Genomic DNA, 23,474 nt, shown 5'->3' with positions numbered 1-23,474 from the left:
ATTATTTACCAACACAATGACAGTTCACAGTCTAATAGAAAACCTTATAGGATTAACCAGTAGTGTGTGTTGTTCAACTGTTTCTTCATTCTGCCTCCCAAATATTGAATAAAACGAAACTAATGTTAATTAGGCAAAAATAATACCAATTCTCATCTCACAAAAAATTCCCCACTCAGGTCCATCATCTGTCAATAGAAAAACAAAGGTTCTCACACTATTAGTGGCTCAAAGGCTGTTGAAAAGGAATAAGGTTTCCATAAACCAATCCTGCAAAATCCGCTCTCACTTCTGAGTCTTGCAGTGTGCTCATACAACATTTAGGATCCCTGTATTTAGCAATATTATAGTGAGAAGAATCCACTTAATTCATGGTGTGTGTCTCCTGGAGCAGAATCTGGAAACTATATGTGGAGTAATAAAATGGCAAATGTGTAATTTTCACTCTACAACATCCACTGCGTGTTAATTTCTGGAAAGTGGCTCTGGAGAAAAAATATTCACTCCTCCTAAGCATTTTGACTGTTCTGGTTTTCTGTAATTTAGTTATATTAGGGCTTCTGCATATGGTGTGTCCAATCTCATCTGGGATCTGTTTCTGCTGTCCAGCTGGAGTAATCTGCTCCCTATGTCAGCCAATTGAAAAGTACCACACCCTACTAAAGCTCAAAGCATATGGCCGGATTCTGCCAGATACAGCATTGTTCTTCTCTGGTTCAGTCCTCTGTGCTCCACTCGCGGCTTGTGTATTTGTTTCCTGTTGTGACCATGGCGCGTTTACTGACTACTCTTGTGTCTTCTGATTCTGTATCCTGTCCTTCTGATTCTGACTCAGCTACATGAGTATTCTTCTTCTTCTCATCTATCACCACAGATTAGAAGGTAACACCAAGGTTCAAGCCTAAGGGGCCCTGCATAAGTCCAGATTCCATGTAAGGGTGTTAAAAGTGCGATGAGCAAGGCAATTCTTGGGATATGGAAAGCAGAAAAGATAGTGCCAAGCATGCTCATGGTGGGCATCTTCTAAGCTGCCAGGTGACCACGAACAGTGCTCCCAATACATTGTGTCCACAAACAGGGCTGCCACTAGGAATTTTGGAGTCCCATACTGGCAAAATGTTCGGGGCCTGCTTGAGACTCTGCCCAGGCTCCACCCCAGTCCCGCCCTCCCCACCTCAAACTGTCCACAGCCCCACCGCTCTCTCTTGGAAAAACTCCACTTCTCACCAATCACACATTAACAGTTCCCATCTCCAGATCACACACATAGCCAGCAGCTACTGTTTTGGCCACAAGATTTTTTAAATCTGCCACCACGACAAGGTAGACTCTTTTGGCCAGGCCCTACTCTACTCTAACCTATTAAACACTGGTTAAAATATCCAATAAAATTTACGTATATTTTTTTTTCAATGACCAATAATATCACATCCAAAAGGGACAAATACCACTGCATATCAATATAGAAAAAAAAAAAAGTATTCAGCTCACCATTAGATGAATTTCTGTAGCTTTGGGTGTGGACTTCAGGATGGTGCTCGGAAAAAGGGGCTGTGGTAATCAAACAAAAAAGTTCCAGCAACAAACATCCAAATCAGATTGTTGAATAGACGTTAAAACTTCATCTTTATTGCAATGCCTTTAAAAACACACTGTTAAAATTGCAAATCCAGGGGATTACAATTTTTGTACTGATCACAGACATGGCTATGACCAAGAACATTTTTGCTCGAAAGCGTAATCCCATGGATTTACAATTTTAACAGTATGTTTTTAAAGGCATTGCAATAAAGATGAAGTTTTAACGTCTATTCAACAATCTGATTTGGAGGTTTGTTGCTGGAACTTTTTTGTTTGAGTACAAATACCACCGCACCATGACCAGACACCATATTACCACCACATGGTGACCAATAATACCACATACACGGAACAAATACAGTCACACCATGGCCAGACCACATATTACCACATGTTATGATTGAGTCACCGCAGGAGGCAAAAACAGAAATGCAAGCTAAGTCCAGAAAACCAGAGAGGTTGGCAGCTATCGGATTGCAGACCCCTGAACCTATCAACACAACTAGCAGTAGCCGTGGGGGGTTCCTACGATGCCCTAGACCCCTCGATCACAGCCGGAGGACTAGATAGCCTAAAGACAGAAAGGGAAATCTAAACTGCCCCAGAGCAGACCCCAAAGCAAAAGGCAGCCCCCCACATATAATGACGGTGAAGCAAGAAGAAAGAACACAACACAGACAGAAAGATAGACTGAGCAAAGACGGGGCCCAAGCTAACTAGATAGGAAAGGACAGGAAGGCTGCTGTCTGCAATCCATGAAAAACCCTATGAAAATAAGAGCCAACAGACTGACAGTAGAAAAGGCGCTGAAGACGCTAGGCTTCAAAAAGACTATGTCAGTACTCAGGAATATTCTGAAGACAGAGCAGCCGGCAAAAGGAGATTCAGCTCACCCCAGCAGGGAATGGCAGAATCCAAAAAGCAAGGCAAAAAACAAAACACAAATGCAAAAATGCAAAGCAGAAAACTTAGCTTTAGAGGAGCAGGAATCAGACTGGTGTCCTAGAAGTCCACAGAGAAATCACCCGCAGGGCAGAAGGGCGTCGGCAGCCTTATATCCAGTCAGTGACTCTACTCAGCCAGTCATCATCATTAGGCTCAGGTGCCTGATAATCAGGCTCACTACCTTCCCTCAACAGAATAGGGAGTTCACCAGACCTCAGTGACGAAGGGGAAAATGAACTCGCAACAGTACCTCCCCCTTGAGGAGGGGTCACCGAACCCTCAACCATGCCACCAGGGTGTTAAATATTAATAATCCGTTAATTTCTTATAAGACTTAGTTCTGTACATTGCTTTAGCTTACACGACATAGGCTATTTTTAAGCTTGGCTCATGGTAGAAAGACAGCTCCATATATGTAGAGACCACGTGCTTTAGGAGACGTATATAATTCATGGCTAACTGTAGAGGTCGCTCTTCTTCCCTCACCATCATGAGAGACAGACACGAAGATGTCATCTGTTCTGGGCCATGACATAACAGCTGGTATGTTACTTTACTACGAAGAAGCCGAACTGAGAGACAGACGCCATTTGCCATGTGAGATCCCGGAGAGAAAGAAGAATACACGTTGCTTTGCTATGAACTGATGGACAATCTCTCACCTATTTTTATTCACCTGTTTTTTTGTAATAACCTTTCTTTGATGGAAGAATCCAAATAAACCACTATATTTTTATCTGGTAACTAGTCCTGAGTATTTTACTGGATAAGCATTATTTTACACAGGGCGATCAGGGTGAGCCCGATGAAAGGCACGCACCAATCTTTTGGCATGAATATCGGAGGCAGAGACCCAGGAATTATCCTCCTGACCATAACCCTTCCACTTAACCAAATACTGGAGTCTCCGTCTAGCCAGACGGGAATCCAGTATTTTCTCTACCTCATATTCCATGTTACCTTCAACCAATACAGGGTCCGGAGGTGCCACCCCAGGAACAACTGGTTCAACAAACCTCTTCAACAAGGACTTATGGAACACATTATGGATTTTAAATGTGACAGGAAGAGCTAAACGAAAAGAGACCGGATTAATAATCTCCAAAGTCTTGTAAGGTCCAATAAATCTAGGCTTAAACTTAGGAGAAGCCACCTTCATAGCAATATTTTTTGATGATAACCACACCATATCACCAATCTTAAACTGGGGACCAATGGTCCTATGTCGATTGGAAAACCGCTGGGCCTTTTCCTGGGAGAGAGATAACTTATCCACCACTTGGTCCCAGATCTGGTGCATTCTCTCCACCACAGTGTCAACAACTGGGCAGGCAGAAGGCTCCACCTGCCCTGAAGAAAATCGAGGATGAAACCCAAAGTTACAAAAAAAAGGTGACATCAAAGTGGCAGAACTAGCTCTATTATTTAAAGCAAATAAAGCAAAAATGAAACCCAATCATCCTGATCAGCGGAAATAAAACATCTCAAATACGACTCCAAGGTCTGGTTTGTTCTCTCTGTCTGCCCATTGGTCTGAGGGTGAAAAGCAGAGGAGAAGGACAACTGAATTCCCAGCTTGGAACAGAAAGTCCTCCAAAATCTAGACACAAATGGAACTCCTCTGTCAGATACAATGTTCTCAGGAATCCCATGCAAGCGAACCACCTGTTGCAAAAACAGGGGCACCAACTCAGAGGAAGACGGCAACTTAGGGAGTGGTACAAGATGAACCATCTTAGAGAACCTATCACAAATCACCCAAATAACAGTCATTCTTTGAGAGACCGGCATATCAGAGATGAAATCCATAGAAATATGGGTCCATGGCCTCCTGGGGACCGGCAAAGGCATCAACAACCCACTAGAGCGAGAACAAGATTTAGACCGGGAGCAAGTCCCACAGGACTGCACAAAATTCCTGACATCATGAGACAAGGTGGGCCACCAAAAAGAGTGACTCACCAGGTCTCTAGTACCAAAAATACCTGGATGACCAGCCAATGCAGAGCAATGAACTTCAGACATCACTCTCTTCTTCCACTGGTCAGGAACATACAACTTTCCACTGGGACAACGCTCAGGTTTGTCCTCCTGGAACTCTTGCAGAGCAAGTCTCAAATCGGGCGAGATGGCAGAAAGAACTACCCCTTCGCCTAAGATGGTAGCAGGCTTGGTCACCACAGGAGAATCAGCAAAGAAGCTCCTAGAGAGGCCATCTGCCTTGACATTCTTTGTTCCAGGAAGAAAAGAGACCACAAAATCAAAACGTGTAAAAAACAAGGCCCACGTAGCCTGTCTAGGGTTCAAGCATTTAGCCGACTCTAGGTAAATCAAATTCTTGTGGTCAGTGAGGACCACAACTTGATGTTTAGCTCCCTCCAACCAATGTCTCCACTCCTCAAATGCCCATTTCATGGCCAACAGTTCCCGATTCCCCACATCATAGTTAGGTTCAGATGGAGAGAACTTTCGGGAAAAGAAAGCACAGGGATTCATTTTAGATGTTACAGGATCCTTTTGGGACAAAACAGCTCCTGCACCAATCTCAGAAGCATCCACCTCTACCTGGAACGGGAGTGAGACATCAGGTTGCCGCAAAACCGGGGCGGAGGTAAATCTCCGCTTCAGCTCCTGAAAGGAAGCAACAGCCTCCGGAGACCAATTCAACACATCAGCACCCTTCTTAGTCAGATCAGTCAATGGCTTGGCAATACTAGAAAATTTTGCTATAAATTTCCGATAAAAATTAGCAAAACCCAAAAACTTCTGGAGGGCCTTCAAAGAAGTGGGCTGAACCCAATCATAAATGGCCTGTACCTTGGCCGGATCCATTTCAATAGTTGACGGAGACAAAATAAATCCCAAAAATGAAATCCTCTGTACTCCAAAAAGGCATTTCGATCCTTTGACATACAGGGAATTCTCCCTCAAGATCCGGAACACAGTCCGAATATGTTCCACAAGAGAATCCCAATCCTTGGAGAAGATCAAAATATCATCCAGATAGATAATCAAATATTTATCGACAAAGTCTCGGAAAATATCGTTCATGAAGCACTGGAAGACAGAAGGGGCATTAGTGAGCCCAAAAGGCATCACCAGGTACTCAAAATGTCCCTCCGGAGTATTAAACGCCGTCTTCCATTCATCCCCCTGCTTAATGCGGATAAGATTATACGCCCCCCTGAGAATAGATTCAAAATCAGGGGTAACGGACACTGATATTTAATAGTAATTTTGCTGAGGGCACAATAATCAATACAAGGCCTTAAAGAACCATCCTTTTTGGCCACAAAAAAAAAACCGGCACCTAAGGGTGAAGAGGATGGTCTAATATGACCCTTCTCCAATGCCTCCTTAATAAAGGACCGCATAGCCTCGTGCTCGGGTACAGATAAATTGAAGAGCCGACCCTTGGGAAATTTACACCCCAGGCTCAGTTCAATTGCACAGTCATAACTCCTATGAGGAGGCAAGGACGCAGACTCATTCTCACTAAATACATCATAAAAGTCCGCCAAATATTCAGGAACATCATGCGACTGAGGAGAGGTGGAAAAAACCGGAGCCTCACTAAAGGCACACCGACAACCCCAACTCCCCACAGACACAGATTTCCAATCAAAAACTGGATTATGAATTTGCAACCAGGGAAACCCCAGAACAACGGCATCATGCAGACCATGCAACACCAAAAATCTGCAATTTTCTTGATGGTCTGGGGCGACCCGCAAGACCACCTGGGTCCAAAACTGAGGTTTATTTTTCGCCAAAGGAGTAGCATCAATCCCCCTCAAAGGGATAGGCGTCTGCAGAGGTGTCATCGGAAAACCACAACGTTTAGCAAAATCCAAGTCCATTAGGTTTAGCGCTGCTCCCGAATCCACAAAAGCCTTGGCGGAAAATGTGGACAGGGAGCAGATCAGAGTAATTGCCAGAAGAAACTTAGGTTGAACACCACCAACAGAAAACGTGTGTGCAAAGCGTTTCTCTCGTTTAGGACAAACAGAAATAATATGCGAGGCATCTCCACAGAAAAAACACAGCTTATTACGCCTTCTGAACTCCTGACGTTGCGCCTTAGACAAAACTCTATCACATTGCATAGGTTCAGACGTCTGTTCAACCGGTGGCAACACCTCTCGTGCAATCCTGTGTTCACGTAAACGCCGATCAACCTGAATGGCTAATGACATAGAATCGTCCAGACCAGAGGGAACAGGAAATCCCACCATAGTATCTTTTACAGCTTCTGACAAACCCTTCCGAAAGAGAGCAGCCAAGGCATTATCATTCCAGGTAGTAAGGACCGCCCACTTTCGGAACTTTTGACAGTACAACTCTGCAGAATCTCGACCCTGGTTCAATGCCAACAGGGTCTTTTCAGCCTGATCAATAGCATTAGGTTCGTCATACAACAACCCCAAAGCTTGAAAGAATGCATTCACATTAGTCAGAAGAGGATCATCTGGTTTCAAAGAAAACGCCCAATCCTGGGGATCGCCACACAGCAAAGAGTTGACAATTTTAACCTGCTGCGCGGAGCTCCCTGACGAGTTAGGCTTCAAGACAAAAAATAATTTACAATTATTTTTGAAACTCAAAAATTTAGATCGATCCCCAAAAAATACATCAGGTGTAGGGATCTTTGGTTCAACAGCATGCGAACGAGCAAGATAGGCGGAAATTCCCCGCACTTCCGCAGCGAGCTGCTCCACATGATCAGATAATTGCTTTATCTCCATTGAGAGAAAAAAAATTCCCCCTACGGCCTCAGAGATATAGAGGAAAGAATATACACACTTTTTTTTTAAACACAATTCTTTCCTGCTATTGAGTACCCTAGGATCTGCGGTATGGCGGGTGATTCTGTTATGATTAAGTCACCGCAGGAGGCAAAAACGGAAATGCAAGCTAAGTCCAGAAAACCAGAGAGGTTGGCAGCTATCGGATTGCAGACCCCTGAACCTATCAACACAACTAGCAGTAGCCGTGAAGGGTTCCTATGATGCCCTAGACCCCTCGATCACAGCCGGAGGACTAGATAGCCTAAAGACAGAAAGGGAAATCTAAACTGCCCCAGAGCAGACCCCAAAGCAAAAGGCAGCCCCCCACATATAATGACGGTGAAGCAAGAAGAAAGAACACAACACAGACAGAAAGATAGACTGAGCAAAGACGGGGCCCAAGCTAACTAGATAGGAAAGGACAGGAAGTCTGCTGTCTGCAATCCGTGAAAAACCCTATGAAAATAAGAGCCAACAGACTGACAGTAAAAAAGGCCCTGAAGACGCTAGGCTTCAAAAAGACTATGTCAGTACTCAGGAATATTCTGAAGACAGAGCAGCCGGCAAAAGGAGATTCAGCTCACCCCAGCAGGGAATGGCAGAATCCAAAAAGCAAGGCAAAAAACAAAACACAAATGCAAAAAGGCAAAGCAGAAAACTTAGCTTTAGAGGAGCAGGAATCAGACTGGTGTCCTAGAAGTCCACAGAGAAATCACCCGCAGGGCAGAAGGGCGTCGGCAGCCTTATATCCAGTCAGTGACTCCACTCAGCCAGTCATCATCATTAGGCTCAGGTGCCTGATAATCAGGCTCACTACCTTCCCTCACCAGAATAGGGAGTTCACCAGACCTCAGTGACGAAGGCGAAAATGAACTCACAACAACCACAACAGTGACAGAATAATAGCACATACAAGGGACAAATAAAGCCACACCATGGCCAGACCACATTACCACCACAGTGACAGAATAATAGCACATACCTGGGACAAATACCACCGCACCAGACCACATATTACCACCACATGGTGACTGAATACTACAATACTGATCATTAATAAAAAAACATAATACTATCACCATAAGTGCCATTATACAAAGGAGATCTGTACTTAGTATGCAGTGTCAATGTACAGGTAATACAGTGATCACCGGTGACATTATACACAGGACCTCTGTATATAGTGTCAGTGTACAGGTAGCACACTGACTCATCAGTGACTTCTCTAGGTGAAGTCCTTTATCTTTGCTTTTCATCTTTCATCCAGCACAGACCGCCATTACATCTTCCAGCCAGGGCTCGTCTCTGCAGGAAATTACACAGTTATCTAGAGCTCCACTTGCAGAACACATTACTTAATTTTTCCCAACCTCTATACTACACCAGATGAAGAAATAAAGGCGACACAGTGTCACTCTGCACAGTAACAGGACCTCCCCCCCATTTAAAACAGTATCCTCAAAAAAATAAAATAAATACATTACTGCAGTAATAGTATCCCTTAATTAGCCCCTATGGTAATAATATCCCCCATCCTGGCCCCCGTGTGTCTCATTCCTGGCTCCAGCCATGCCCTCATCCATTCTACCCCATCTGTCTACATTGTATCCATCCTGCCTCATGATCCTGTATCATATTTCTCCCATCCTGCCCCCTCCTGTGTCTCACATTCTGCCACCTCCTGTGTTTCACTGTCACATTCTGCCCCGTGTCCATTCTACCCTCGTGTCTCACATTCTGCCCATGTCGCACATTCTGCCCCATGACCATAATGCCCCCTGTTATGAATGGGTCACCGAGGAGGATAACAGGACCAGGCCAAGCCACAGAAAACCAGAGAGGTTGGAAACTAAGCGGATTGCTGACCCCTGATCCTATCCACACAACTAGCAGTAGCCGTGGAGCGTACTTATGATGCCCTAGATGCCTCAGCATCGCCGGAGAACTAGCTCAGCCTAAAGCAAGAAAGGTGAAATCTAAACTGCTCCAGAGCAGACCCCAAACATATATTGTCAGTGAAACAAGATGAAAACACATACGCAGGCAGAAAATTAGACTGAGCAAATGATGGGGCCCAAACTGACTAGACAGGACAGGAAAGGAAAGACACTGTCTGCAATCACGCAAAAACCCTGAAAAATCCAACACGTCTGATGCCCAAAAAACACTGAAGTCACACGACTTCACCCCCACTATATCAGCACTCTAGTACATACTGAAAGCAAAGCAAAAAGAGACCAATATGACAGGGGACAAAACAAACTGACACAAGCAGTAACATATGGGCAGTGATCCAGCACAGGCCCCAGCAGGAGCAAGCTGACCCACACAAAGCAGTGATAGACAAAACCAGATCAAATGCAAAAAGTTTAGCAAATTAGCCACTTAGCTGAACCATGCAGGAACAGAGCAGGAGACATCAGACATCAGAAGGCACAGGGAGACAATTACCAGCAGGGATTAACCCCTTAAGCCCCAAGGGTGGTTTGCACGTTCATGACCGGGCCAATTTTTACAATTCTGACCACTGTCCCTTTATGAGGTAATAACTCTGAAACGCTTCCATGGATCTCGGGGATTCTGACAATGATTTCTCGTGACATATTGTACTTCATGTTAGTGGTAAAATTTCATTCATATAGCTTGCGTTTATTTGTGAAAAAAATGGAAATTTGGCGGAAATTTTGAAAATTTCGCAATTTTCCAACTTTGAATTTTTATGCCCTTATATCACAGAGATATGGCACACAAAAAACTTGATACGTAACATTTCCCACATGTTTACTTTACATCAGCACAATTTTGGAGCCAAAATTTTTTTTTGTTAGGAAGTTATAAGGGTTAAAAATTGACCAGCGATTTCTGATTTTTGCAACACCATTTTATTTTTACGGACCACATCACATTTGAAGCCACTTTGAGGGGTCTATATGATAGAAAATACCCAAAAGTGACACCATTCTAAAAACTGCACCCCTTAAGGTGCTCAAAACCACATTCAAGAAGTTTATTAACCCTTTAGGTGCGTACAGGAATTTTTTGAATATTTAAAAAAAATGAATAAAAAAAATACTTCAGGTTCATTTTTTTTATTTTACCAAGGGTAACAGGAGAAATTGGACTGCAAAAGTTATTGTGCAATTTGTCCTGAGTACGCGGATACCTGATATGTGGGGGGAACCGCTGTTTCAGCGCATGGCAGACCTCAGAAGGGAAGGAGCGCCATTTGACTTTTTCAATGCAAAATTGGTTGGAATTCAGATCGGACACCATGTCGTGTTTGGAGAGCCCCTGATGTACCTAAACAGTGGAAACCCCCCACAAGTGACCACATTTTGGAAACTAGACCCCCCAAGGAACTTATCTAGATATGTGGTGAGAACTTTGAACCCACAAGGGCTTCACAGAAGTTTATAACGTACAGTGGTACAATTAAAAAATCATATTTTTTCCACAAAAATTATCTTTTCACCCCCAATTTTTATTTTCCCAAGGGGAACAGGACCCTAAAAGTTATTGTGCAATTTGTCCTGAGTACGCTGATACCCCATATGTTGGTGTAAATGACTATTTGGGCGCATGACAGAGCTCGGAAGGGAAGCAGCGCCATTTGACGTTTTTGGCTGAAATTGAGATCGGACACCATATCGCGATTGGAAAACCCCTGATGTAGCAAAACAGTGGAAACCCCCCACAAATGACACCATTTTGGAAACTAGACCCCCTAAAGAACTTATCTAGATGTGTGGTGAGAACTTTGAACCCCCAAGGGCTTCACAGAAGTTTATAACGCCCGGGCGTGAAAATAAAAAAATCGTATTTTTTCAACAAACATGATCTTTTAGTCCCCATTTTTTTTATTTTCCCAAGGGTAACAGGAGAAATTGGACCCCAAAAGTTGTTGTCCAATTTGTCCTGAGTACGATGACACCCCATATGTGGGAGAAAACTACTGTATGGGCACACGTCGGGGCTCGGAAGGGAAGTAGGGATGTTTTTGAATGCAGACTATGATGGAATGGTCTGCAGGTGTCATGCTGCCTTTGGAGAGCCCCTAATGTACCTAAACAGTGGAAACCCCCCACAACTGACCCCATTTTGGAAACTAGACCCCCTAAGGAACTTATCTAGATGTGAGGTGAGCACTTTGAACCCCCAAGGGCTTCACAGAAGTTTATAATGCCCGGGCATGAAAATAAAAAAATCGTATTTTTTCCACAAACATGATCAATTAGTCTCCAATTTTTTTATTTTCCCAAGGGTAACAGGAGAAATTGGACCACAAAAGTTGTGGTCCAATTTGTCCTGAGTACGCTGATACCTCATATGTGGGAGAAAACTACTGTATGGGCACACGTCGGGGCTCGGCAGGGAAGTAGTGACGTTTTGGAATGCAGACTTTGACGGAATGGTCTGCGGTTGTCATGTGCGTTTGGAGAGCCCCTGATGTGCCTAAAATATTGAAACTCCCCACAAGTGACCCCATTTTGGAAACTAGTCCCCCCACGGAACTTATCTAGATGTGTGGTGAGCACTTTAAACCCCCAAGTGCTTAACAGAAGTTTATAACGCCTGGGCGTGAAAATAAAAAAATAATTTTTTTCCACAAAAATGATATTTTTGCCCCCAATTTTTTATTTTCCTAAGGGTAACAGGAGAAACTGGACCCCAAAAGTTGTTTTGCAATTTGTCCTGAGTATGCTGATACCCTATATGTGGGGGTAAAACACTGTTTGGGCGCATGGCAGAGCTTGGAAGGGAAGGAGCACCATTTGACTTTTTCAACTCAGAATTGGCTGGAATTGAGATCAGACGCCATGTTGCATTTGGAGAGCACCTGATGTGCCCAAACAGTGGAAACCCCCAATTCTAACTCCAACCCTAACCCCAACACACCCCTAACCCTAATCTCAGCCCTAACTCTAGCCCTAGCCCTATCCCTAACCCTAACCCTAGCCCTGACCCTAATGGGAAAATGGAAATAAGTACATTTTCTTTTAGTTTTATTATTTTTCCCTAACTAAGGGGGTGATAACGGGGGTTTGATTTACTATTTATGGCGGTTTTTATATTTGGCAGCTGTCGCACGCTAAAAGACGCTTTTTATTGTAAAAATAGTTTTTGCATCACCACATATTGAGAGCTATAATTTTTCCGTATTTTGACCCACCGAGTCATGTGAGGTCTTATTGTTTGCGGGACGAGTTGCCGTTTTTATTGGTACCATGTTCAGGCACGTGACATTTTTTCTTCGCTTTTTATTCCAATTTTTGGGACGCAGAATGAACAAAAACCAGCGTTTCATGAATTTCTTTTGGGGGGGGGGTGCGTTTACACCGTTCCACGTGCGGTAAAATTGATAAAGCGGTTTTATTCTTCGGGTCAGTACGGTTACAGCGATACCTCATTTAGGTCTTTTTTTATGTTTTGTCGGTTTCATGCAATGAAAACTATTTTATATAAAAATTAATTATTTCTGCATCGCTTTATTCTGTGAGCTATAACTTTTTTATTTTTTTGCGGATGATGCTGTATGGCAGCTCGTTTTTTGCGGGACAAGCTGTCGTTTTCAGCGGTACCATGGATATTTATATCCGTCTTTTTGATCGCACGTTATTGCACTTTTTGTTCGGTGGTATGATAATAAATCATTATTTTTTGCTTCGTTTTTTATTTTTATTTTTTAAGGGGTTCGCTAAAGGGGTTAACTAATGGGACAGTTTTATAGGGTGGGTCGTTACGGACGCGGCGATACCAAATATGTGTACTTTTATTGTTTTGTTTTTTTTTTATTTTCAAAAAATTAATTTATTGGGGAATATATTTTTTTTTTTTTACTAATACAGTGGGGCAAAAAAGTATTTAGTCAGTCAGCAATAGTGCAAGTTCCACCACTTAAAAAGATGAGAGGCGTCTGTAATTTACATCATAGGTAGACCTCAACTATGGGAGACAAACTGAGAAAAAAAAAATCCAGAAAATCACATTGTCTGTTTTTTTTTCATTTTATTTGCATATTATGGTGGAAAATAAATATTTGGTCAGAAACAAGCAATCAAGATTTCTGGCTCTCACAGACCTGTAACTTCTTCTTTAAGAGTCTCCTCTTTCCTCCACTCATTACCTGTAGTAATGGCACCTGTTTAAACTTGTTATCAGTATAAAAAGACACCTGTGCACACCCTCAAACAGTCTGACTCCAAACTCCACTATGGTGAAGACCGAAGAGCTGTCAAAGGACACCAGAAACAAAATTGTAGCCCTGCACCAGGCTGGGAAGACTGAATCTGCAATAGCCAACCAGCTTGGAGTGAAGAAATCAACTGTCGGAGCAATAATTAGAAAATGGAAGACATACAAGACCACTGATATTCTCCCTCGATCTGGTGCTCCACGCAAAATCCCACCCCGTGGGGTCAGAATGATCACAAGAACGCTGAGCAAAAATCCCAGAACCACGCGGGGGGACCTAGTGAATGAACTGCAGAGAGCTGGGAACAATGTAACAAGGCCTACCATAAGTAAGACACTACGCCACCATGGACTCAGATCCTGCAGTGCCAGACGTGTCCCACTGCTTAAGCCTGTACATGTCCGGGCCCGTCTGAAGTTTGCTAGAGAGCATTTGGATGATCCAGAGGAGTTTTGGGAGAATGTCCTATGGTCTGATGAAACCAAACTGGAACTGTTTGGTAGAAACACAACTTGTCGTGTTTGGAGGAAAAAGAATACTGAGTTGCATCCATCAAACACCATACCTACTGTAAAGCATGGTGGTGGAAACATCATGCTTTGGAGCTGTTTCTCTGCAAAGGGGCCAGGACGACTGATCCGGGTACATGAAAGAATGAATGGGGCCATGTATCGTGAGATTTTGAGTGCAAACCTCCTTCCATCAGCAAGGGCATTGAAGATGAAACGTGGCTGGGTCTTTCAACATGACAATGATCCAAAGCACACCGCCAGGGCAACGAAGGAGTGGCTTCGTAAGAAGCATTTCAAGGTCCTGGTGTGGCCTAGCCAGTCTCCAGATCTCAACCCTATAGAAAACCTTTGGAGGGAGTTGAAAGTCCGTGTTGCCAAGCGAAAAGCCAAAAACATCACTGCTCTAGAGGAGATCTGCATGGAGGAATGGGCCAACATACCAACAACAGTGTGTGGCAACCTTGTGAAGACTTACAGAAAACGTTTGACCTCTGTCATTGCCAACAAAGGATATATCACAAAGTATTGAGATGAAATTTTGTTTCTGACCAAATACTTATTTTCCACCATAATATGCAAATAAAATGAAAAAAAAAACAGACAATGTGATTTTCTGGATTTTTTTTTCTCAGTTTGTCTCCCATAGTTGAGGTCTACCTATGATGTAAATTACAGATGCCTCTCATCTTTTTAAGTGGTGGAACTTGCACTATTGTTGACTGACTAAATACTTTTTTTCCCCACTGTATATTTAGCGATTTTTTAAAATTATTTTTACACTTTTTTTTTTCTTTTTAACTTTATTATATTGTCCCAGGTGGGACATCACTATCTTGTGACAGATCACTGATCTGTCACAGGCATAGACGCAGACTTCCTCATGCCTGCGCTTTGCAGGCAGTGAGGAAGTCAGCTCCCTACAGGCCCCCGAAGGTAGAGAAAGAGCCCCCCCACAGCAGCGCTGCACATTGCGCTGCCGTGGGGGGCTCAGGGAAGCACGGAGGGAGCCCCCTCCCTGCTGATGCTTCCCTTTAACCCCCGGTACACCGCGATCGCGTTTGATCGCGGTGTACAAGGGGTTAACGTGTCGGGGGCGGTCCGTGACCGCCCCTGACACATTGTGCCGGGTGTCAGCTGTGATAATCAGCTGACACCCGGCCGCGATCAGCGGCGCTCACCACGTGGGCGCTGCTGATCGCTATGACGTACTATCCCGTCCCTGGGGATTAAGTCCCAGGGCACAAGGACGGGATAGTACGTCATATGGCAGAAAGGGGTTAAAGGAAGTCAGCTGTCTTAAATACACCAGTCAGAAACCCCAGATCTCCAATCGTCATCATCATTATCAGGTGGCAAGCCTCTGTCAATCTGATCAGCTCCACTACCTTTAGTAACCACCAGAGGGATCCCAGAAAGAGAATTCACAACAGCCCCCGTGTCTCACATAATGCCCCCCATGTCTCATATTCTGCCCCATGTCGGTTCTGCCCCCGTGCCTCACATTCTGCCCCATGTCCATTGTGCCCGTATCTCACATTCTGCCCCTAAGCCTCACATTCTGCCTGATGTCCATTCTGCCCATGTCTCACATTCTGCCCTCATGCCTCACATTCTGCCCCACATCCATTCTGCCCCCATGTCTCACATTCTACCCCATGTATCATATTCTGCCCCCATGTCTCATATTCTGCCCCAGCCCATATGTCTCACATTATGCCCCCATGTCTCATATTCTGCCATGTCCATTCAGCCCCATGTCCATTCAGCCCCGTGTCTCACATTCTGCCCCGTGTCCATCTGCCCATGTCTCACATTCTGCCCCTGTGTCTCAGATTCTGCCCCAGCCCCATGTCCATTCTGCCCCCGTGTATCACATTCTGCCCCCGTGTCTCACATTCTGCCTCATGTCCATTCTGCCCGTGTCTCACATTCTGCCCCATGCCATTCTGCTCGTGTCTCACATTCTGCCCCTGTCTCATATTCTCCCCCCGTGTCTCACATTCTGCCCCCAGGTTGCAGGTGCCGCTTTCAATAAAAATAAACAAAAACAAAAAAAACACGTTCTCCTTACCTGGCCACGCTCCTGCAGCACGCACTCGGCGGCAAACGACAGTGACGTCAGATACTGGCGACGTGTGTGCTGCGGCTGGCAGCTGTTAACTATTGACGTGCGAGCCCGGGCATCAATGGTGTTGAACTGCCACTAGAGCCCGGTTTAGCCTGCCGGTAGGGCCCAGTGAGCAGATGAGACGGGGCCCGATGCAAGCTCCCTCTGCCCACCGGGCCCCATACGCCAATCAAGGCAGTAATGCCCTGATGGCGGTCCTGTCTGCAAACTATTCCAGCAAGATCTGCAGTCAAATAGCTAAATGGCGCTCCTTCCCTTCTGAACACTGCCATGTGCCCAGACAGTAGTGTACAATCGTATATAGGGTATTGTGCGAAGTTGGAAAATAATTTGTAAGATCCATTTGTTTTCTATTATCCTTTGTGAAGAATTCCAAAGTTATCACCACATAAAGTGACACACGGCAGATTTTAAAAATGGGGCCTGATTAGGAACACAAAACTGGCTCCAGGAAGAGGATAAATCAGAGTATTTTGGGCAGTAACTACTGTAGTCGAAAACTGTGACTATAGACAATAACATCTTCTGAAATGATCAAACTCCACAGTCTTCATCAGTAATAAATGAGTAACTAGTGGTGAAACCTCTCTGGGGTAATTAGCATATGGGTCTCAGTGATTTCACAATCTAAACTATCGTAAGGTCCAATATTTTCTGTCAGATGAGTTTCAAGAAGAAATATTAGCCATTTAAAGAGAACTGTCTATAATAGTGCAGAGCTGAGATGTCTTAAAGGGAACCTGTCAGCAGGATTGTGCACAGTAACCTACAGACACTGTCAGGTCGGCGCCGTTATACTGATTACAATGATACCTGGTGATGAAATCCGTCTTGTGGTTGTTGTTTAATCTGTATTTGTAGTTTTCAGTTAATGAGATTCTCGTGCTTCGGGGTGGGCCTGTGGGCGGGGATTTATGTGGTGCTCTGATTACATATGCATCTGTATTGGCTAATGACAGGTCAGTGACCCCTCACTGACCTGCCCCCCATTTTTATATAATGCATATAATAGCATTGCTATTATTGCCGATAATGCCTATAATAATGTGGCTAATGTGAGGCTTAGAAAAAAATTACATCCAGCAAAATGTCACCGGCGATGGCGGCGCCTGCGCAGTAGCATCTATAAGTATCTATAAGTAAGAGATAGATGATACTGGACAGGCGCCGCCGGTGTTATTTTGCTGAATGTAATTTTTTTTTCTAAGCCTCAACATTATAGGCATTATCAACAATAATATATCAACACTATTATTTCATCACCAGGTATCATATAATCAGTATAACGGCGCCGACCTGACAGTGTCTGTAGGTTACTGTGCACAATCCTGCTGACAGGTTCACTTTACATTTAGATCTTAGGCATTTGGAAGAGGCGATGGAGCTTTTTTTAAGACTATCAGGGAGTTACAGACTCACATAAGTGACGCAGGACAATCCCACCACAATCAGACTATCATACAGAATGAACAGGTAAAAAAAGACATTTTTTTATTCTATGTTACATCCCCAACAACATTGTATGTATGAGGGGATAACAGTAAGCGGGAGTTGTACTCATTTATGGTGGACCATTGGAGCTACTATGGGTCCTGACCAGAAGATTAGAGAAAATAATATTGCTAATATTTTTTTTCAAGTGATTTTCTAACTTGTCAGCACATTCTACGTACGGTCTCATTTGGGTTTGTAGTTTACAGACCTGGGCAGGTAACGGTCAGCATCTTCTATTCCCAGGGGGTAGATGGATCCTCCAGGTTGTAAGTTCTATAGAAAAGGGCTTTTAATGCCCAAAGTCATTTGAACAGTTTTGGGAGGGGGAGAATGTTGTGGTCTAGAGGCAAAATGGTGATCACACGATTGTGATACGGCCGGACTACACCACCGATAAAGCAGCCACAGCCGGTGACTGAGAAGAATCTCAATGCAGGAATGAATGTGTTTCATGGATTCATGTCTTTCTACATCAGTTAAGGAATTTGTTCCCCAGACCTTGTTGGGGCATCACAACACAGAACCAGACCCCAATCAGAGGAGAATAAAACATTCACACTCCTTATCTATGAACTGTTCCAATATTTATGGCCACAACTGTTTATCACTCTCCCATAATGATAGCTGTGCTTCATGTCACTTGTCTTATCTATTGCATTATTTCTTTCTGTGCTGTGTATAAATATGTGATTCTTCAGATTTTGTATTAGTCTATGCCTGATGAAGAGACCTGAGTAGTCTCAAAAGCTGCAATTTGTTACCATCTTTTCAGTTAGCCATTAAAAGGAATCATCCGCTGAGGACTCTCAATCTTCTAATATATTTGTATCTACTGGCTAACACGGTACAAAGACACATATCTTTCCTGTGAGAAGAATCTGTGACTTCTCTGCATTTAGTGGTTACTACTCACCTGGGTAGTCATATGTAGGAATCTTCTCTTTACTCCGCTCATCACCCCTCACATATGTCTCTGTAGTATTAATATGGGTCAGATCTTCACTCTGAAACAAATATTGTAAAAGTCACAGACAGATGGAGAAGTCACATCTATGATCAGCTCTAATCCTGCCATCTCCACCGCTCTCATTACACAAGTATAAAACATATAATACTGGTGGATAAAACAAGACTGAGCACAAGACCTTCACAGCCGTCTACACATCATAGGGGAGATCTCATCACACCTTCTCTCCATCTACCTGATGATCCTGAGGAACATTGGGATCTTCTTGGTTACAGTCCTGTGGAAGAAGAGGACGGGGACATCTCTCTGGTGTTGTCCTCTTACTGGATAGATCTGGAGGAAACACATACAGGGACTGAATTCATTCTTTACATACAGATAATTATAGGCCGTGTGTATTTAGTCCTGTCTATTACCTGGTGATGTGAGGGGCTGGGGAACCTCCATCATGACGTCCTTGTACAGATCTTTATGTCCTTCTAAATACTCCCACTCCTCCATGGAGAAATAGACGGAGACATCCTGACACCGTATAGGAACCTGACACATACAATGTTACCGTCATCCCCCGATCCATTCATAGTGTTACTGTATAATGTCCCAGCATTGTCACCTCTCCAGTCAGCAGCTCAATCATCTTGTAGATGAGTTCTAGGATCTTCTGGTCATTGTTGTCCTCATGTATCAGGGGGTGAGGTGGAGGCCCCGTGATTGGGCTCAGGGGTCTTCCCCATCCCTCAGACACAGGGTCCTGACAGTGCTCACTAGAGGTCTTCTTCACAACTGTGTAATCCTGGTTATGGAGAGACACATTAATAAATCTCACTACAGACATCTCCAGAGTCCTCACCTCTCCAGTTCTGTCCATCTGTTATTCCCATAGATAAGAATGATGTAATGTGACGCCATCAGAATCTCTCACCTCTCCAGTAAGCCGGAAGAGGATCTCTAGGGTGAGGTGTAATATCCTCTCTGCCATCTTGTCTCTGTCCATATCCATCTTTGATGGGTAAATCAGGAAAATTCTCTTATATAGAAGATCTTCACTGAGAGGATCCGATATTGTAGAGACCTGAATGAGAAGATGAGCCGATGTAACATCATAAAAATCCTGTGTAATAATACAATTACTGGAGATAATAAGGGAAATATATGAGGAGATTTATTATTGTACAGTATTTAGTTTTCTTCTTTACATCTACTAGTAAACCCTATATAGCGCTGGAGTCCTGGGTTCGAATCCCACCAAGGACAACATCTCGTCTCATTTAAGCTGGTTTCACATTTGCGGATGGAGGGCTGTGGACTTCCCTTGTGAAGCCCCGCCCCTGCCACGCCTCCTCCAGTCAGCTCCACCTACTTATGCATGCTTCTTGCGTACCCCACCTTTAACATTGGGTACGCAGGCCGTGCCTCAGTATGCGGATGCTGCCGCATGCGTTGTTTTGATGGCGCGGCGACCCGCGTAGAATGCATCATGTTGGAATTTTATGTGGGGGCGGCTTCCGCATACTGCGGCACTGCCTACATACCCAATGTTAAAGATAGGTTACGCAGGCCACATGAAGCCGCATGCAGAAATAAGCGGAGCTGACCAGGAGGAGGCGCCGCAGGGGGCGGGGCTTCACGAAGGAAGTCCGCAGCCCTCCGCCCGCAAATGTGAAACTAGCCTTACCGACACTGGAATCGGCAGTAGCAATACTGCAGGAGCTATTTATTACACGTGACACAAGAAATAACTACTTCATGATGAGTACGACGACGACATCTTCATCTTCTACTACGGCTCTAGAGACAGATTTATCCAGAGTCCGTCACTGCCTCCATCCCCACCGGCCGTCTATATGAATGTTTCCCGTCTTCCCTGCACTGTAATCTTCTATCACGTTAGATCTCATGTCTGATTCACACACAGAAGTTTGAGGCTTTTATAAAAGATTTTTTGTTCCCACAAACACCAAGGACAGAAATGATCTGATCCCAAAGTCTCCATGTACAGCGATTTATGGGGTTTATTTCTCGCCTTAGACTTTCCTATATTACGAGAAAAACACCAGAAATAAAGCAGATATAAAAATGTTTCTAAAGAAAATTGGCTCCAACAATTCTTGTAAAAAGAAAAATAACATGGAAAAAGCAGAAGACACATTTTATTTTTTCACACAATAAACAATTGTTTAAAAAAAATTAACCCTTTTGGGCCCCAGAACATAGATGTACACCGCAGGGATGGCACAGGTGCGGCTGCAATAAAAATCCTGGCAGTTTAACCCCCTAACCTCAACTGTGGGTAAAATCCTGGAGGGTTTTCTAAGAGATGCTATACTGGAGTATCTGAAGAAGAATAACCTCATGACCCAAATTCAACATGGGTTTACGAAGGACCGTTCCTGTCAGACTAATCTGATAAGCTTTTATGAAGAGGTAAGTTCTGGACTGGACCAAGGAAATGCAGTGGGCGTGGTGTACATGGACTTTTCAAAAGCTTTTGATACAGTACCACACAAAAGGTTGATACATAAAATGAGAATAATGGGGATAGGGGAAAATATGTGTAAGTGGGTTAAGAGCTGGCTCAGGTATAGGAAACAAAGGGTGGTTTTTAATGGAGCACACTCGGACTGGGTCGCGGTTCGCAGTGGGGTACCACAGGGGTCAGTATTGGGCTGCTTCTTTTTAACATTTTAATAATGACCTTGTAGGGGGCATAGAGAGTAGAATTTCAATATTTGCAGATGACACTAAACTCTAAATAGCACAGTTATCTAGAGCTCCACTTGCAGAACACATTACTTCGTTTTTTCCCCAACTTCTACACTATACCAGATGAAGAAAAAAAGGCAACATAGTGTCACTCTGCACAGTAACAGGACCTCCCCCCATTTAAAACAGTATCCTCAAAAAAATAAAATAAATACATTACTGCAGTAATAGTATCCCTTAATTAGCCCCTATGGTAATAATATCCCCCACCCTGGCCCCCCGTGTGTCTCATTCTTGGCTCCAGTAATATGTTCTCTCATCCTGCCCTCATGAGAATCCATTCTGCCCCATATGATCTCCCGATCCTGCCCCATCTGTCTACATTATATCCATCCTGCCCCATGATCCTGCACCATGTTTCTCCCATCCTGCCCCCTCCTGTGTCTCACATTCTGCCCCCTCTTGTGTTTCACTGTCACATTCTGCCCCATGTCTCACATTCTGCCCCCATCTCTCACATTCTGCCCCTGTTTCTCACATTGTGCCCCTGTGTCTCACATTGTGCCCCAGCCCCCCACGTCCATTCTGCCCCGGGTTGCTGGCTCCGCTTTCAATAAAAATGAGAAACAAAAACAAAAAAAACATGTTCTCCTTAACTGGCCACACTCCAGCAGTGAATCTCCCTCCATGCAGCTGAAGCGCGCACTCGGTGGCGAACGACAGTGACGTCAGACGCCGGCGACATGTACGCTGCGGCTGACGTCAGCTGCCAGCCTCCAATTGGTTGGCATCTGTTAACTATTGACGTGCGGGCCCGGGGGCATTTATTATTGTAAAAGTCACAGTCAGGTGGAGAAGTCACATCTACGATCGGCTCTAATCCAGTGAGGCTGTACTGGGACGCAGGCCATCGAAGGGAGGACGACATGACAGGGTTGAGGGGAACTATAGGTAAAGTTACATGTAAGGGGTTTTTGGTAAGGAAGGGATTAAAGGTTTTGAATAATAGCAAGGGGACGAGGCTTCGGGGTGGAGGAGGGGGTCACAAGGGGGGAAGTAGGGGGAGAACTATAAGAAGGGGTAGCCATTTGAGTTGGGCAACCATTTTAGGTGCCCCATCACACTAGTAACAAGCTGTGATCTTACCTTAAATTATGGACGTTGAAGCGATCCTTCAGCAGCTGAGAGCGGCTGCGAGCTCCAGGGGCGCAGGATGGCTACAGGCTTCCCTACAAGGCCTGTTGCAGGAAGGGGGGACCACTCAGCCTCAGCCCAGAGGTAACCCCCCGGGTTCAGCGCCGTTAGGAGCCCCTCCGGGGACCCTCCAGCTGGGGCCTCGTGCCGCAGGCCTAGGGCACGGGGACCGAGAGCTGGGAGGAATCCTGTGTCGAGGTGGGACCTGCAGCGGGGGGAGGTGTCGGCTTCCCCCTCAACACGTGCGTCTATGACCCCCAGGGAGCCGGGAGCAGGTGCGGCTGGTGCCCAGCCAGGAACGGGCCCAGCTCGTTGGGAACGTCAGGGAGCACGGGGGCTGGTTTCCACGGTGCCTCCACCCGGGAGCAGGAGAGGAGGATCCGCTCACACAGCGGCTGCAATCGGGGACGGGAGCGCAGGAGCAGCAGTACCATCCAGCGTGCATCATGCTGCATGGCTGAGCGTGGGGACTTCAGCGGTGCAGACTTCCCAACGCAGAGCGGCTGGTGAGTGGCAGAGTCATACACTCGCCCACCCTATGGCTGCTGCTGCTTCTGCTGCTGCTAGTAATCAGGGAGACTGGCAAAGGGGTATGCCTGCGTGGGATAGGGCAGGGGGGGAGGGTAGGGGTTTTGGCTATCAGGGGGGTTTTCTGCCCGACGGGGGGGATGCAGCAGCTGGGAGGGGGGCAATGGGTTACATGGCCCCTTGACAACACTCTACACCCCCAGGGCTGTCAGGGGGGCAAGACGCATCATTACAGCGAATAATGCCCATGGTGGACGCAGCGGTCAGTCCTGGCAGGCTGTATGGAACTCCGTCAAATGCTATTCCCAGGAACAGGAGGACATCAAGCACGGACCAAGGACATCAGGACCTCGGACCGGTGGCCGCTGGGAACACAGCACCCAGGCAGCTAGGTGAGAGGAACTCCGTAACTTACTTGCAGCAGTCATTAGCCTCTGATGTA

The 23,474-nt window shown here is 45.0% G+C and overlaps 1 protein-coding gene across 1 annotated transcript in view; it reads right to left on the bottom strand.

Annotated features, from left to right (window-relative positions):
• LOC141093959 (uncharacterized) overlaps positions 1 to 23,474 on the bottom strand; it is a 36,940-nt gene that overhangs the window by 4,535 nt on the left and 8,931 nt on the right. Inside the window, exons 6-10 of the mRNA XM_073579635.1 lie at positions 19,530 to 19,679; positions 19,221 to 19,400; positions 19,024 to 19,147; positions 18,843 to 18,940; positions 18,554 to 18,644 (exon numbers count right to left, since the gene is read on the bottom strand). Of these exons, the coding sequence (XP_073435736.1) occupies positions 18,554 to 18,644; positions 18,843 to 18,940; positions 19,024 to 19,147; positions 19,221 to 19,400; positions 19,530 to 19,679 (643 nt within the window). The remainder of the gene's footprint in view (positions 1 to 18,553; positions 18,645 to 18,842; positions 18,941 to 19,023; positions 19,148 to 19,220; positions 19,401 to 19,529; positions 19,680 to 23,474) is intronic.

The sequence above is a fragment of the Dendrobates tinctorius genome, unplaced genomic scaffold, assembly GCF_039654945.1.
Source record: "Dendrobates tinctorius isolate UK_male_01 unplaced genomic scaffold, ASM3965494v1 ptg000063l, whole genome shotgun sequence".
Classification (NCBI taxonomy): domain Eukaryota; kingdom Metazoa; phylum Chordata; class Amphibia; order Anura; family Dendrobatidae; genus Dendrobates; species Dendrobates tinctorius.
The sequence above is the reverse complement of the archived record's forward strand: the minus strand, read 5'-3'. Positions and strand labels throughout refer to the sequence as shown.